The sequence below is a fragment of the Podarcis erhardii genome (genome assembly GCF_964252035.2).
Source record: "Podarcis erhardii genome assembly, chromosome: 10".
NCBI lineage: Eukaryota > Metazoa > Chordata > Lepidosauria > Squamata > Lacertidae > Podarcis > Podarcis erhardii.
In genome coordinates this window covers 44,998,818-45,012,224 of record NC_138500.1, presented here as the reverse complement: position 1 = coordinate 45,012,224, position 13,407 = coordinate 44,998,818, and the positions used below count along the sequence as shown (strand labels likewise).

The following is a 13,407-nucleotide window of genomic DNA, read 5'->3' as shown; positions in this document are numbered from 1 at the left end:
CCTCCACAATTATGGAAATTTTCTCTTCATGATTATGCAAACCACCAAAATACCCATAATTAATTTAACACTTTTAGATTTTTACTGCAATCTACATGCCTTTCAATATGCAAATACTACAGGCATTTAAGATTCTAATGTGAAAAGCAATGATTAAACCACTGCCACATGCATTCCTGCTAGCCATGTTAGGTAAAATTGAGGACTGTCTCTAATGTTATGTTGAAAATACACGGTTGTACTCTTGGGAGAGGCAGTCATATTTATGACAATGTAATGTCTGATAATAGAATAGATTGTAGATAATAGTAGAGTAGATTGCAGAGTAACTCTGGAGGTCTTGTGTGTCCTCTCCAAAAGAAGTGTGCACTATTGTTCAAGCATGACATTGCCACAGACGTTTAGGAATATGAGACACTTGAGAATAATCTTTTGTAAGTAATGTTTAAAGGCACTGGTAAATGTATTGGAAGAAAGTAAACATTAGAAAACTACTGTGGCTGATTTTCAAAAACTAGCAGTAGCATACTACTCAAGAGAGTTGTTTTAGCACTCCTACACATTTTCAGCTTTAGTTTGTCAATGTAGACTGCCACTAAAGCTCAAACAGTGTGTGTTTCATGAACTATTTCATCCATGGCTCTGTAAAATGTCATGAGATTCTGGACAATTTGTATCTGTTTTGCTACTGTATTCATTTGGGGAAAGGTTTTCTTTATGTTAAGATGGTAATTCCAGCCACAAAGATGTGCGTATTATAATATTTTGTAAGCAGTTAATTAGTTATTGCAGCCAACAGATCTTTGGACCATGTCTTGGCATCCTGGCCACAGTGATCCATGCGACGGTCACCGCGGGGCTGCCCTTGAAGCTGTCCCAGAAACTCCAGTGGGTGCAGAATGCTGCAGCGAGGCTCCTCATGGGGTCTCTGCCATGGGAGTATATTCACCCAGTGCTTTTCCAGCTGCACTGGCTCCCGGTGAAGTACAGGGTCAGATTTAAGGTGCTGGTTTTGACCTTTAAAGCCCTTCACGGCCTAGGACCCTCGTACCTATGGGACCACCTCTCCCGGTATGCCCCACAGAGAGCCTCAAGGTCCATAAATAGCAACACCCTAGTGGTCCTGGGCCCTAAGGAAGTTAGATTGGCTTCAACCATTGCCAGGGCCTTTTCAACTCTGGCTCCGGCCTGGTGGAACGCTCTGCCTCATGAGACCAGGGCCCTGCAGGATCTGATTTCTTTCCGCAGGGCCTGTAAGACAGAGTTGTTCCGCCTGGCCTTTGGCATGGAGCCAATTTGATTCCCTCCCTCTTTTTCTTTTTTCTTTTCCTTCTCCTCCTGCGATGAGGCTACATTTCAATATTTTAATGTTGTATTTTAATTTTGTTTTTAAGTTGTATTCATTCAACTTGTTTTTATTATTGCTTGCTAGCCGCCCTGAGCCCAGCCTTGGCTGGGGAAGGCGGGGTATAAATAAAAATTATTATTATTATTATTATTACCATAGGTATCAACATTATATTTATTGTAATTTGGAACTGATGTAGAATATATTGTATATAAGAGATAAGCAAAGTTTCTACTCATTTGAAGGGAAAGTTGCTTGCAGGGAACAGCATATCCGTTTGGCTATTAAGCTGCAGTTGCATTGGGACTGGTCTAAGCAACACCTCCACTCAATGATAACGGAATTAACTCGTGAGTTACAAACTGAATGATCCTTCCTGTTGCAGTTCCCACAGTATCCAGTTGCTGATGGGAGACTTTTTGATCCAATGGAGCGATCTGTCAGTGGAACAGGGTTCAAGAAGACCTTTAGTGAGTGAGCCTCCCTCCTACACTATGCCCACCTGCTCTGGAGGTGATGGGGGAAGGAGTTGCTAAAGGTTCCCTCACTCCTCCTTTTACCAACAGAAGGCTCTGCTGGATCAAAGAGCTTTCCATCAGAGGGTTGGATTTCTGTCGCACACACTCATCTTTGAAATAATCATCTTCATACATACAGTGGTACCTCGGAAGTCAAACGGAATCAGTTCCGGAAGTCCGTTTGACTTCCAAAATGTTTGGAAACCAAGGCGTGGCTTCTGATTGGCTGCAGGAAACTCCTGCAGCCAATTGGAAGCTGCGTCGGACATCCAGGTTCCAAAGAACATTCACAAACCGGAACACTCACTTTTGGGTTTGTGGCGTTTGGGAGCCCAAACATTTGACTAGCAAGGTATTTGGGATCCAAGGTACGACGGTATATATATATATTTAATAATGATCTGTAGCCCCAAAATGCTGCTTCAAGTAAATGCCTTCCAGCCTCTATCAAATAAATGCATAGTAGAGTAAGAAACTTTGTTTCCTTTTATCAGGTGAGCTTCTCCTGGCCCAGCGTGTTGCATTGATCATTTCCACAGGAGGCCCCAATTTAATGGCTTGACAGAATAAACTCCCTGCCGATTGTGCATTTCTAGGGCTTCCTCTGGTTCCTACTGACATTAATGGGCAATTTCCACTAGCCCATATTCAAGAGACATTTGAAGGTGTAAAGATGCCTTCATGCATGAGGAAGCATCACTTATGCTCCTGTTTAGGTGAATTTGGGCAAAGGCCCTTGACTTCAGTTAAAGGAACAGGAATGAGCATTTGTAAAAGCATTTTCTGATGGGATATGATAGGTGCATCTGCTGTTATCTCAGTTACTGAAACTATTAAGTTTAATAGGAACTGTACGAGCTGCACACCTGATGTGTTTGTGCACTTTTGATGGACAGGGAGCCAGTATTTCAGAATACCTTTGTATGTTGAAAGGCATCTAAATTGAGAATCACTGTTTATTTCTCTACTACATTGTTTTAGTAGCTGTGGAAGGAAGCAATAAATATAACCAAAGAAAGGAGAATCTCAGATAATTGAATTGGTTTGAGGAATGCTTTTAATTACCCCCTTTTAATTTAAGAATACTTTTTTAAACAAAAACTTTAAAAGGCTTAGCAGCGAATAACTCAGTTTATGTTAAAGAAATTAAAGAAAACAGAGTGAAGCCTGATGGGAGCCTACTCTTATTTAAAATGTGAATCCTCTATTTTTAGTTTATCTTTTCTTAATTAGAATGGATTTATTGCCAGAATAGTTCTCCAAAGCAGTGAAATCAACAGAATATTATGCAAAGGTTAAAATAATTGTATTAAGGACTAATGATCTGAAGATGGCAGCATTGAGCGAGATACTTCATTCTCTATCCTAACAAAAGCTTTGTGAATCAGAATCTACAATAGATGCTGCATACAGGAAATAAATTACATTTGCAGTAGCTTTTTCTTATTATTCATATGAAGGGTTGTTCTAAATATACGGTATTGATAAAAATTAGAATTTGGCAGATACAAATTACATTTTACCATCTGGACATTTTATCTTTAGTTTATCTATCTATATATATTCTCAAAACTCAGTCTTTTCAAAGACTGTTATCCCTTATAAAATGAAAATGAGTTATTTTGGCATGTATATACGGTGATGGAATACATCCCTTTTAAAACACTAATTCCACTAGTTCTCTGTTATCAGCAACCTTACGCATAAGCATAAGTGAATTAAATTCTAGAGCATCTTTGGCAGACAGGTAAATAATACCCCATTTTTACAAATGAATAGATGTGACAAGAAGATTACAAACTATTCCACACAATGGCTTGGATCTTAACTAGGCATCCACAAAGAGAAGGGCTTCTGCTGTTCACAAAGAGAACTGAGATCACTAGGATCCTGCTAACAGAACTGGGGGAGGTATTTGCCAATTCTCTTTCCTCCTGGCCCCTGCGCTGCCTCATTTGTTGTTCCAGAGGATCCCCCAACTCTCCAGAGAAGATTTTCAAAGGGCAGAAGAGGTGGAAGGGGAAATTGATGGAAGTTGCTTCCATTGCTGGGAGCATACGAATGCTAGATGAAGCCTAGGTAGGACCCATGCCAATGTTATTTCTCCCTATAAAATGAGGGAGGGGGCTAGTCAAAATGAAAGGAGGAGAAAATGCTGTCACCTACCTTAGTTACCTTGGCTGCTGGCATTAAACTGGAGATGGCTTAGATCAGGAGTAGTCAACATTTTGCATTCCAGATGTTCTTGAACTGCAGTTCCCATTATTCTTGGCCATTGGTTTTGCTGTTGTGTATTGTCATTGTACAACATCTAGAGGGCTCAACACTGGCTATTCCTGGATTAGATTGCATTCTCTCTGCAACAGAAATAGTGACATCAGATAGAACAGGAATTAACACCATGACTATACAACCATGTATCCCTCTCCAGAAATATGCCATTATTCATTAGCCTGTGCTAATTTGTTTGTCTGCCTGTCTTTATAGATGACTTAATCACATAGAGTCAAAACACACTCTCCCTGCACCTCCAGATGCTAAGATGAGTGCAATGGCCATTGTCCCCCATGACAACCACTCCCTTTCATTTTTAAATTTATTTTTGGCCAAGCATATACAAGCTGAATTTGCACCAGTTAAATGAGTGTAAATTGTGAGTCAACTGTATTCAGAGTAATATGAGTAATTCATATATATTGAAAACCACAGGAGATAAAGGCCATGATCTATGGAGAATGTGGAACTAGCTATGTGGGCCTGAGGGACTTTTTAGATTTGTTTTCCTCAAACAGCAGCTCCTGATGCCTTGTGGCAAACTGATGGAAGCATTTTAAAAAGCACTTTCTGATAAGCAATGGAAGTCAGCTGTTCCATGAAAAGTCCATTATTCCACTTGGCTAGTGCAAGCCCCGTACGTGTGCTTTAAACGGCTTTTGGGATCCCTGCCAACAGTGGATCACATGGAGAAGGTGGTTAAAATCAACAGCAAAACAGCCTGGCAACCTTGTGTTTCTTCCTAACATACTGCTGAAACACCACCTGGTGGTAATCATACTATACTATCAGGCTAGCTTTCTGATTATGTGCAGCTCGACCATTCTAGCATTTATTAAATAAACTGGTGCTAATTCAGGCTTTCGGGTTTTCAGGAATACCTACACATTCATCTTGACTAAGATTACAAATTCAAACCTGCAGGTTCTTTCACAACTCTCCTACAGAAGGTCTTTTTGCATCTCATTTTTCACACAGGTAAACAACAACAACAACTTATTATTTATACCCCGCCCATGTGTCTGGGTTTCCCCAGCCACTCTGGGCATCTTCCAACAAAAGATTAAAAGTACATTAAAACACCAGTCATTAAAAACTTCCCTAAACAGGTCTGCCTTCAGATGCCTTCTAAAAGTCAGATAGTTGTTTATTTCCTTGACATCTGATGGGAGGGCATTTCACAGGGCAGGTGCCACTACCGAGAAGGCCCTCTGTCTGGTTCCCTGTAACCTCGCTTCTCGCAGTGAGGAAACAGCCAGAAGGCCCTTGGCACTGGACCTCAGTGTCCGGCTGAACGATGGGGGTGGAGATGCTCCTTCAGGTATACAGGATTGAGGCTGTTTAGGGCTTTAAAGGTCAGCACCAACACTTTGAATTGTGCTTGGAAACGTACTGGGAGCCAATGTAGGTCTTTCGGTACTTGATTATTTCCATGGCTGCAGGGCTTATTTCAGGCGGAACTCACCGGTACTGAATCCTGACACCTCTTTGCTGCATTCTGTCACCTCTGTAGTGTTGCTGTGCTGTTTCCCTGCATGGCGCTTGGGGCAGCATGACAGAGGTGGCAGGCATCATGGTGTTTTTTTGGGTGCTCCTCTCCAAAAAGATCAACCAGTTCCGGCACCTCTTTTCTAGAAAAAAAATCCCTGGATGGTTGCAGTAATGCCACCAACAACTAATGGAGTAGGAAAGGGTGAGTGGGAAGGAATGGAAACATTTTCAGAGCAGGATGTACCAGTCTAAGCGATGGCCCCTCCTGGCATGGGCAAGTGACTGAGGTGATCTTGAGGCCTTCAGGTGTTTCTATTGTTATTGTTTGTCACTCCATAGAATAACTTTGAGAAGGAGGAAAAGAATCAAGCAGAGGCTCGACACTCCTTTCCATTTAGGGGGTTCCTATTTCCTGCTAGAAGTAAAAGCTTAACTTTGCAGAATTGTTTGCATTGTTGAATTAAAAGCTAAAGGTTGCAGATATGTTAATAAAGCTAAATGTGCTCCCATAGGGACACAGGTGGCGCTGTGTTCTAAATAAACCACAGAGCCTAGGGCTTGCTGATCAAGTTTGGCAGTTCAAATCCCCATGACAGGGTGAGCTCCTGTTGCTCGGTCCCTGCTCCTGCCAACCTAGCAGTTTGAAAGCACGCCAAAAAAGTGCGAGTAGATTAATAGGTACCGCTCTGGCGGGAAGGTAAAACAGCGTTTCTGTGCGATGCTCTGGTTTCACCAGAAGCGGCTTAGTCATGCTGGCCACATGACCTGGAAAAACTGTCTGCGGAGTGGACAAATGCCGGCTCCCTCGGCCTGTAAAGCGAGATGAGCTCCACAACCCCAGAGTCATTCGCAACTGGACTTAACTGTCAGGGGTCCATTTACCTTTACCTTTAAATGTGCTCCATAAGGTGCCTATGCAGTAAGAAGGTAGCACAACTGAGTTCAGTGGAGCTTACTCCCAGGCAACTACATATAGGATTGCAGCCATGCCACTTGACTGATCAGGGATGTGAACCTGGGACTCCTCAGCTAAACTTCAGCATTGTAGCCAGCCATTACTTGACCATTTGCAGCTTCCTAGTCTATGACTGTCAGTTGATTCTAATAACTGTGTATAATATTAATGCACTGCTGCTGTATGCATTAATATTATTTGGATGTGTGTGTGTGCATTAATATATATATATATATATATATATATATATATATATATATATATTTGCTTTCGTAGATTTTCACGGGTACAGGAATGCAGGTTTTGGTGTCCTCGGGTGTCCACACGGGAAGACACCCGAGGACACCAAAACCCATATATATATATATATATATGGATCAATACAGCTGCCTACATTTTGGATTCTTTCTTGGTATCATTTCATGATATGCCTGCATTTCAAAACTGTATATAAGTGCATGTATATGTATATATAACCTGTGCCTTTTTTGTTGATTTTGTGTGTATGTGGGCGAAGATGGTTTGGAATAATTTAACATATTCAAGCAAACACTTCATACTTACTGGCTGCTACAAAGGTGCATGTGTACTGCCTCAACCATAGGTGCTTCCTTCCATGAATCATGCTGATTCTAATGGCGACACTTCTTAAAGAGATTTAGGACGGAGCCGGAGGAAATAAATCAGAGCGTCCCTGATTTTGCCCTTTGTGGGAAAATTACATTTAAAGTACTGAAATGTGTATGTCCTTGATTGAACTTATTTAATAAACATGAAATTCTGAAGTAGTGGTGTACGCAAGCGAAAGCCCTGATGACATGCTTTCTTTGAACTTGTGCACACATCCGGACTCAGGGGCATCTGTTTCTCTTTCTTACAGTGCTATTTTTTCACTATTGAATTTGGCCTTTGTAAGCAAGACGGGCAACTCCGGGCTTACGGAGCAGGGCTTCTATCTTCCATTGGAGAACTCAAGGTAGGAATGTAAACAATAAATATACATAAGCCTGCATTATTTATGGCTAGTAACCAGCTCTCTGCTGCACAAAGATACATATTTCTTATATAATTCGAGGCTGATTGTATTTACCTATTTCTAAACGGCCCTGGTAACCGTTAGTACATGTGTTTTGGAGTGCTTGAAAAACGCATTTCAAAAAGGTGCCCAATTCCAAATAAAGCATGCATTCCTTTTCCACAAGTGCATGGATTTGAAAGAAACAAGAGTGGCAAAATGCAGATGGGCAGTGCAGTTCTAACCTCCAAGCAAAGCCACTGGAGAGTGTTGGAATGAGGCAGAAATACCTCTCTTCCGGGCTCTACCAGAAGCAGGGTTCTTCCAACATGTGGGCTTTTGCCAAAAGCACACTGAAATGATAGTGGTAAAAGACATAAAGTTGAGGCTGGGGATATATTTTGGGGGCTCTTGATCTTTAAAAACTCCTTCCATTTGTGTAAACAATCTATAACATTACATGATGTTGTAAAACATTTCTGGCAATCTGAAAACACGCCATCCAAAAATGCCTGTTGCCCTAGGCAACCTTCCAATATTTAAGTGTGTCTTTTCCAGAAGGTTTATTTTCTCAAGCAGAATTAAAAAAAACCACAATTAAGAAACCTACAGTGTAGTGAGGCTAGCAACTTGCAGCGTGGTTTAACAATCAATCTCTCTTCTCATGTAACTCTGAGAGTTGTAGCTCTGTGAGGGGTATTGGGAATACCCTCTAAGCGTCCCGATTTTTCAGGGACAGTCCCGGAATTACAAAAACCGTCCCAGTTTCGGATTTGATCCTGGAATGTCTCTATTCCTCCTGCCAGTGCTGCTGCTATTTTTACCAATATATTCATTTCAACACACACTTTCTGCTAATATAAGCATTTTTATAAACATTATCAGTTGGAGAACTGCATTGCAAAATCTGGGTATGTGTGAATTGCAAACGGATAACTGTGTTGTTTGCATATTGTTCTAGAAAGTGGGAATTTAATAGATTCACCTTTAAATTAGAGCTGAATTGAATTTCTGTCCCATCTGCATCTCCACATGTTTTGAACAACATGTCTGGAGAGGAACAAGTGTGGGAATGTCTGATTTAAAGTGTGCCCGCCTTTGATATTGAACACTTAAAAACATATATATACAGGCAACCCCTGATCTACATAGGGGTTGTGTTCCAGATCATTTCGCATGATGGCAGAGAATGTATAAGCCTGTTATGCCCCGCTTTTGGCTAGCTTACAGTTTATCATATTGTCTGAACCAATGAAAGTTATTGTGCTTTGTTACAAACAAGCCAATTTCAAACCATAGTTTCCAAATCTGGCCTCTTTAAAGTCATCATAGTTAAATGTCAGACACTATTCTGGCCCTGCTGACTGTGGTGAAGCCACGCAGAGAAGCATCTGGGATCAGACTGTGGGGACCCTGAAAGAGGCTGGGCCTGTTCATGCTCCGCTAAACTATAGTTTAATATGGTGTCCAAACACAACAAATTCATTTCTCTTTCTTATCATAAGGATGCTGTTCAATTGCTCTTTTGGAAATACATGCATGTCTTCCTTTGCTTCCTCTTATCACTATAATCTATCTATCTGTTTGCCTAGTCCTTCCCTAGCAGTATTTGCGTGAAAGGGTAATAATGTCTTCTATCAACATACAATTTTTAAAAAATTATCAACTGTTCACCATATATCTATTTCACTTGTAGACCGAAATGCATTTTCAAGATATGATATTGACTGTCACACAAATGGCATAAGTTGTGTGAATAACATCGTAAGATTAAATTTTACTTGTAAAATGGGCAAACGTTTATTGCCTATTGGAGAAGCTGGTAATTTGCGCTACCCCAGTAATTCTGCTTGGAATATTTATTGATAACTGTCTCTTCAAGGTTGATGATTTAAGCTGCTTATGCATATGGGGCAGAGATAGCTCTTAGTTGTTTTCGATTATGTCATCATTTGGGGGAAAGGCTCTTACAGCAACTAACAATTTTTTGAATAAAAATTGATTCATCCTATTGATGATTAAAGACCACTCTACATAAAATGGGTGAGACTAGCAACTGTGTTTGAGAGCATACTATGCTATAAAAGCTGGGTGTACAGAAACACTTGAGCATTCTGTAATATAATTTAACAGATGATGTCGTGTGTTTTGCAGCACGCTCTGTCTGATAAAGCCAATGTGAAAACATTTGATCCAAAGACAACCTGCTTGCAAGAATGCCTTATCACGACTTTCCAGGAAGCTTACTTTGTCTCTGAAAGTTTTGAAGAAGCCAAAGAAAAAATGAGGCAAGTTCTCTCACTTGACCCTTAAAAACAACCCCCAAATCTAATTTTCCCTTATCTGAAGGCACAGAAATAGGAGTTAATTTTCTTTCTTTTCTTTTCTTTTTAACTTTCAGGGACTTTGCAAAATCAATCAACCGTCCCTTTTCAGTATATTTCAACCCATACACCCAAAGCATTGAAATTCTGAAAGACACCAGAAGTATTGAAAACGTTGTCCAGGATCTTCGGAGTGACCTGAACACAGTGTGTGACGCTTTAAGCAAAATGAACAGATACTTGGGGATATGAGTTATCCAGTGTTGTGGGATTTGGAGTGTAGCTACCTTAACACCATTATACGATGCGATGTTTGTTCCTTCTCTGTTGCATGACTGTTACACTTCCTTAGTGTGTGATATTATCCGACTGTAGCTTCAGATACGCCAGTGCTAACACGCAGATCCGCAAGGAAGTGGAACATGTATCCTTTGCTTATTTGTTTAAATGTTTAGCTTGCCACGCAGCTTTTAAAAAGCTCCCAGGGCAGCTTACAAGCACATAAAAGGAATACACTTCAATAAAAAGCAAATACGTCAATAAAAATGCACATATTAAAGACAAAAAAAGCATCCATCATCATCATCATCATCATCATCAAGCAATAGCAGCTGTAAACAAAATTACAATAAGAACTGCATTTTTAAAAAAGTTTATGTTCTCTGATACTAAATGGTTCTCACTAGCCTAGCAGACAGATCTGATGACTTCAGTTGAGGGGATTGTACCATAAATGTCACACCACAACAAAAAAGGCACTGTCCCTTGTACCAGCCACCTTGATCTCAGGCAATGCTGGCCCAAGCATGCCTCAAAATGGCACTCCGCTTCCCACCAGCGAGGAAGGGACGAGTGAAGATCAGGAAGAGGGGGCAAAGGAGAGAAAGATTGACACTGGGATCTGCTGCCTTTGTGGATCTGCCGTCTGAGATGATCACCTCCCCTAGCCTCATGGGTGGGCCGGCCCTGTACTTAAAGCAGGGCCAGAATGGGGAAGTTCATGCAGAAAGTACCTGGGAATCAACCTATTTAAAGATCTAAAAGTTTAGTCCAACACTTTAAATTGTGTCCTGAAACAAAGTGGGAGTTAGTGTGATTCTTTCCACATAGGCATAATGTGCCACCGAGCGATCCAAAACCTTGACAAGGAGAAGCACGGTGGGGGACATTGGCAGATGCACTACAGCACCCAGCGCTCTGCCACCTTCTGAACCAGTTGATGTTTCTGGAAAGTTCTTAAAGGTAGCGCCATGCACAGTACATTACAACAGTTCCAGTTTTGAGGTTATCAAGGAATCCATGGCCACGTCACTCTCCTCTAGAACTGGTTGCACAGATGAAGCTGCTGAAATGAACTTGGGTCTCTGGGAGCACAATAAAGTCCAGGAGACTGTCTAAGAATATACTTCCTTGATATAAGCCTGCAAAGCCCTGATATAGCCAGAAGTTCAGATGTGTTTATGAGCTGGTTTACATACGTTCGCTCATTCATCACTTTGCTACTTCAGCTTTGAGTGTTGATTTGCATGTCTGACCCAAATGAACACCTCATCATGAGCTCAACCACAATGCTTTACAGTGCAGCCCTCACTTTCAGCCGTGGGTCATTGAGTGTTGAGTAATAAAGTGATGTACAGAGATATGCGAGGCCACCCTTAACACCATGCATAAATGTGGTATTGAAAAACCTGACTTGGAATTGATTTTGTTTTCTTTATGACGTGGTGGTTGTTTTTTGTTTTAAAGGAAAATGTAACAAATGTCTCCTCTTTTTTGTTAGCAATGCACATTCCCCTCTTCCCTCACATTTTCACAACCACTGGGTTCCCACCAGAACTTGAGCAGCAAAGAACTGCAATCTTTTTTGTTTTCCATGTTCAGTGGAGACATATTTCTTGCTTGGCTGGTGATGACTGTTTCTGTCCCTGCGCCTTTAGATTCAGCTGTGGTTTATGTGACATGGTGAAGAACATAATATGTCTCTGTTAAATGGCCTTTGGGGTATAATATACATAATGGACAGTTATTTCCAAACATTGAAGCACCTTTTCATTTTGTGTGTGTAGCCCTGTTCCACTTGCATATCATACAGAAATCCCTAATTTATAGATCCCACCAAATAGTAAAAAGATGCACAACATCATTCTTCATATATTTTTCTTGAAAGATGGCACATAAGAAATTAAAGGCTGCAATCTTTTGAACTCAGCAAGCTTGCTTCAGAGTAAATATGCACTTAGTCAGTTATCTCTGTAATTCTTAACTAATTGTTATATGAAAATAATTATTACAATGCATCAATCGATAGTAGTAACGCCTTAGTAGGATGTTTAATCAGGCACAATTTTTCTCAGCTAAATAGGAGATATCTAGTTGCTAGTTTGAAAATTCTTCTTAAATCATAGCCTAAATCAAGAGATATAATTTATGATAACTCTGTGTGTCCATGTGTATGATTAGCTATAAAGAAAGCATCTGTCTTTCACAGGGGGCAGCTATGACTACAAACAGCTTTTTTAAAAAAAATAATAAGGAAATCTTAATTTGTAATTGAATGTGACAAATTAATCACAAAATGCACTTGGCTCTAGAGAAATTGTAGATTCTAAATTAGCTGTGGAAATCCTGACATGATTTTCTCTTGCTTGCAAATTATCTGGGGCCATCATATACTCCTTGCTGCATTATCCAGAATATTCCAGTGGATTTTTCTAGATGTGTGTAAGTGGTGTTTATTTAGTGGGTCACTTTCACATGCACAAAAGAGGACTGTTAAAGCTGAGGAAATTCCGATTCCTTACAAGTAAACGGATGAGCATGGAAGTCATCTTTTTGTAACAATTGCGGTCTAATTTCTGAAATGAAAGCAGTCTGGGCAGCCTAGGTTAGTAGGAACAGTAGCACTTCAGGGATGGATCAATGATATTTTTTGAAATTGCTTGTTCAGATTAGAATAAGTGCTCATGCACTAAAACAAACATCAAAAGTAATATTAGTACCATACAGCTAACTTTTGGGAAGACTGACAAGACCCCAATGAACAAACATTATGCTCTGTCTCTCTGGCTGCTTTACTTCTAGGTCACATTATTGCTAATTCTCACCTCTCTAAACTCTGGCTTTACCTGTTGAGGGAGGGCCCCCTCACCCATTTGCCATCGCCTGCTGAGCCTTCTTGACCCCTTTGTTCTCTTAATGGCCGTTCACCCAGGTGCTCACAGGAAACTAGACTGGCTTAATTAGATTTTAACACTTGCTGGATCCACGGATTAGAGAGGTCTGGCACCCCAAGCCTTGATTAAATTCTAACACTTGCTAGATTCAGGGATTATAGGAAACTGGCACCCACAAACTCATGATACATCTTAAAGTCCATCCCTGGCATCTGCAGGTGGGGTTGGAAATACTCTAGTCCAAAACCTCAGAAACCTGTGGCCAATCAGTGTAGGCCATACTGGTGCCCTCCAAATGTTCTGGGCTAC

General features: G+C 40.7%; 1 protein-coding gene across 1 annotated transcript in view; it reads left to right on the top strand.

Annotated features, from left to right (window-relative positions):
* The window catches only part of TPH2 (tryptophan hydroxylase 2), a 75,975-nt gene extending 64,358 nt beyond the window's left edge, over positions 1 to 11,617 (top strand). The window contains exons 9-11 of the mRNA XM_081878719.1: positions 7,467 to 7,562; positions 9,756 to 9,889; positions 10,003 to 11,617. Of these exons, the coding sequence (XP_081734845.1) occupies positions 7,467 to 7,562; positions 9,756 to 9,889; positions 10,003 to 10,177 (405 nt within the window). The 3' untranslated portion in view covers positions 10,178 to 11,617. The remainder of the gene's footprint in view (positions 1 to 7,466; positions 7,563 to 9,755; positions 9,890 to 10,002) is intronic.
* Positions 11,618 to 13,407: the final 1,790 nt, after the last annotated feature.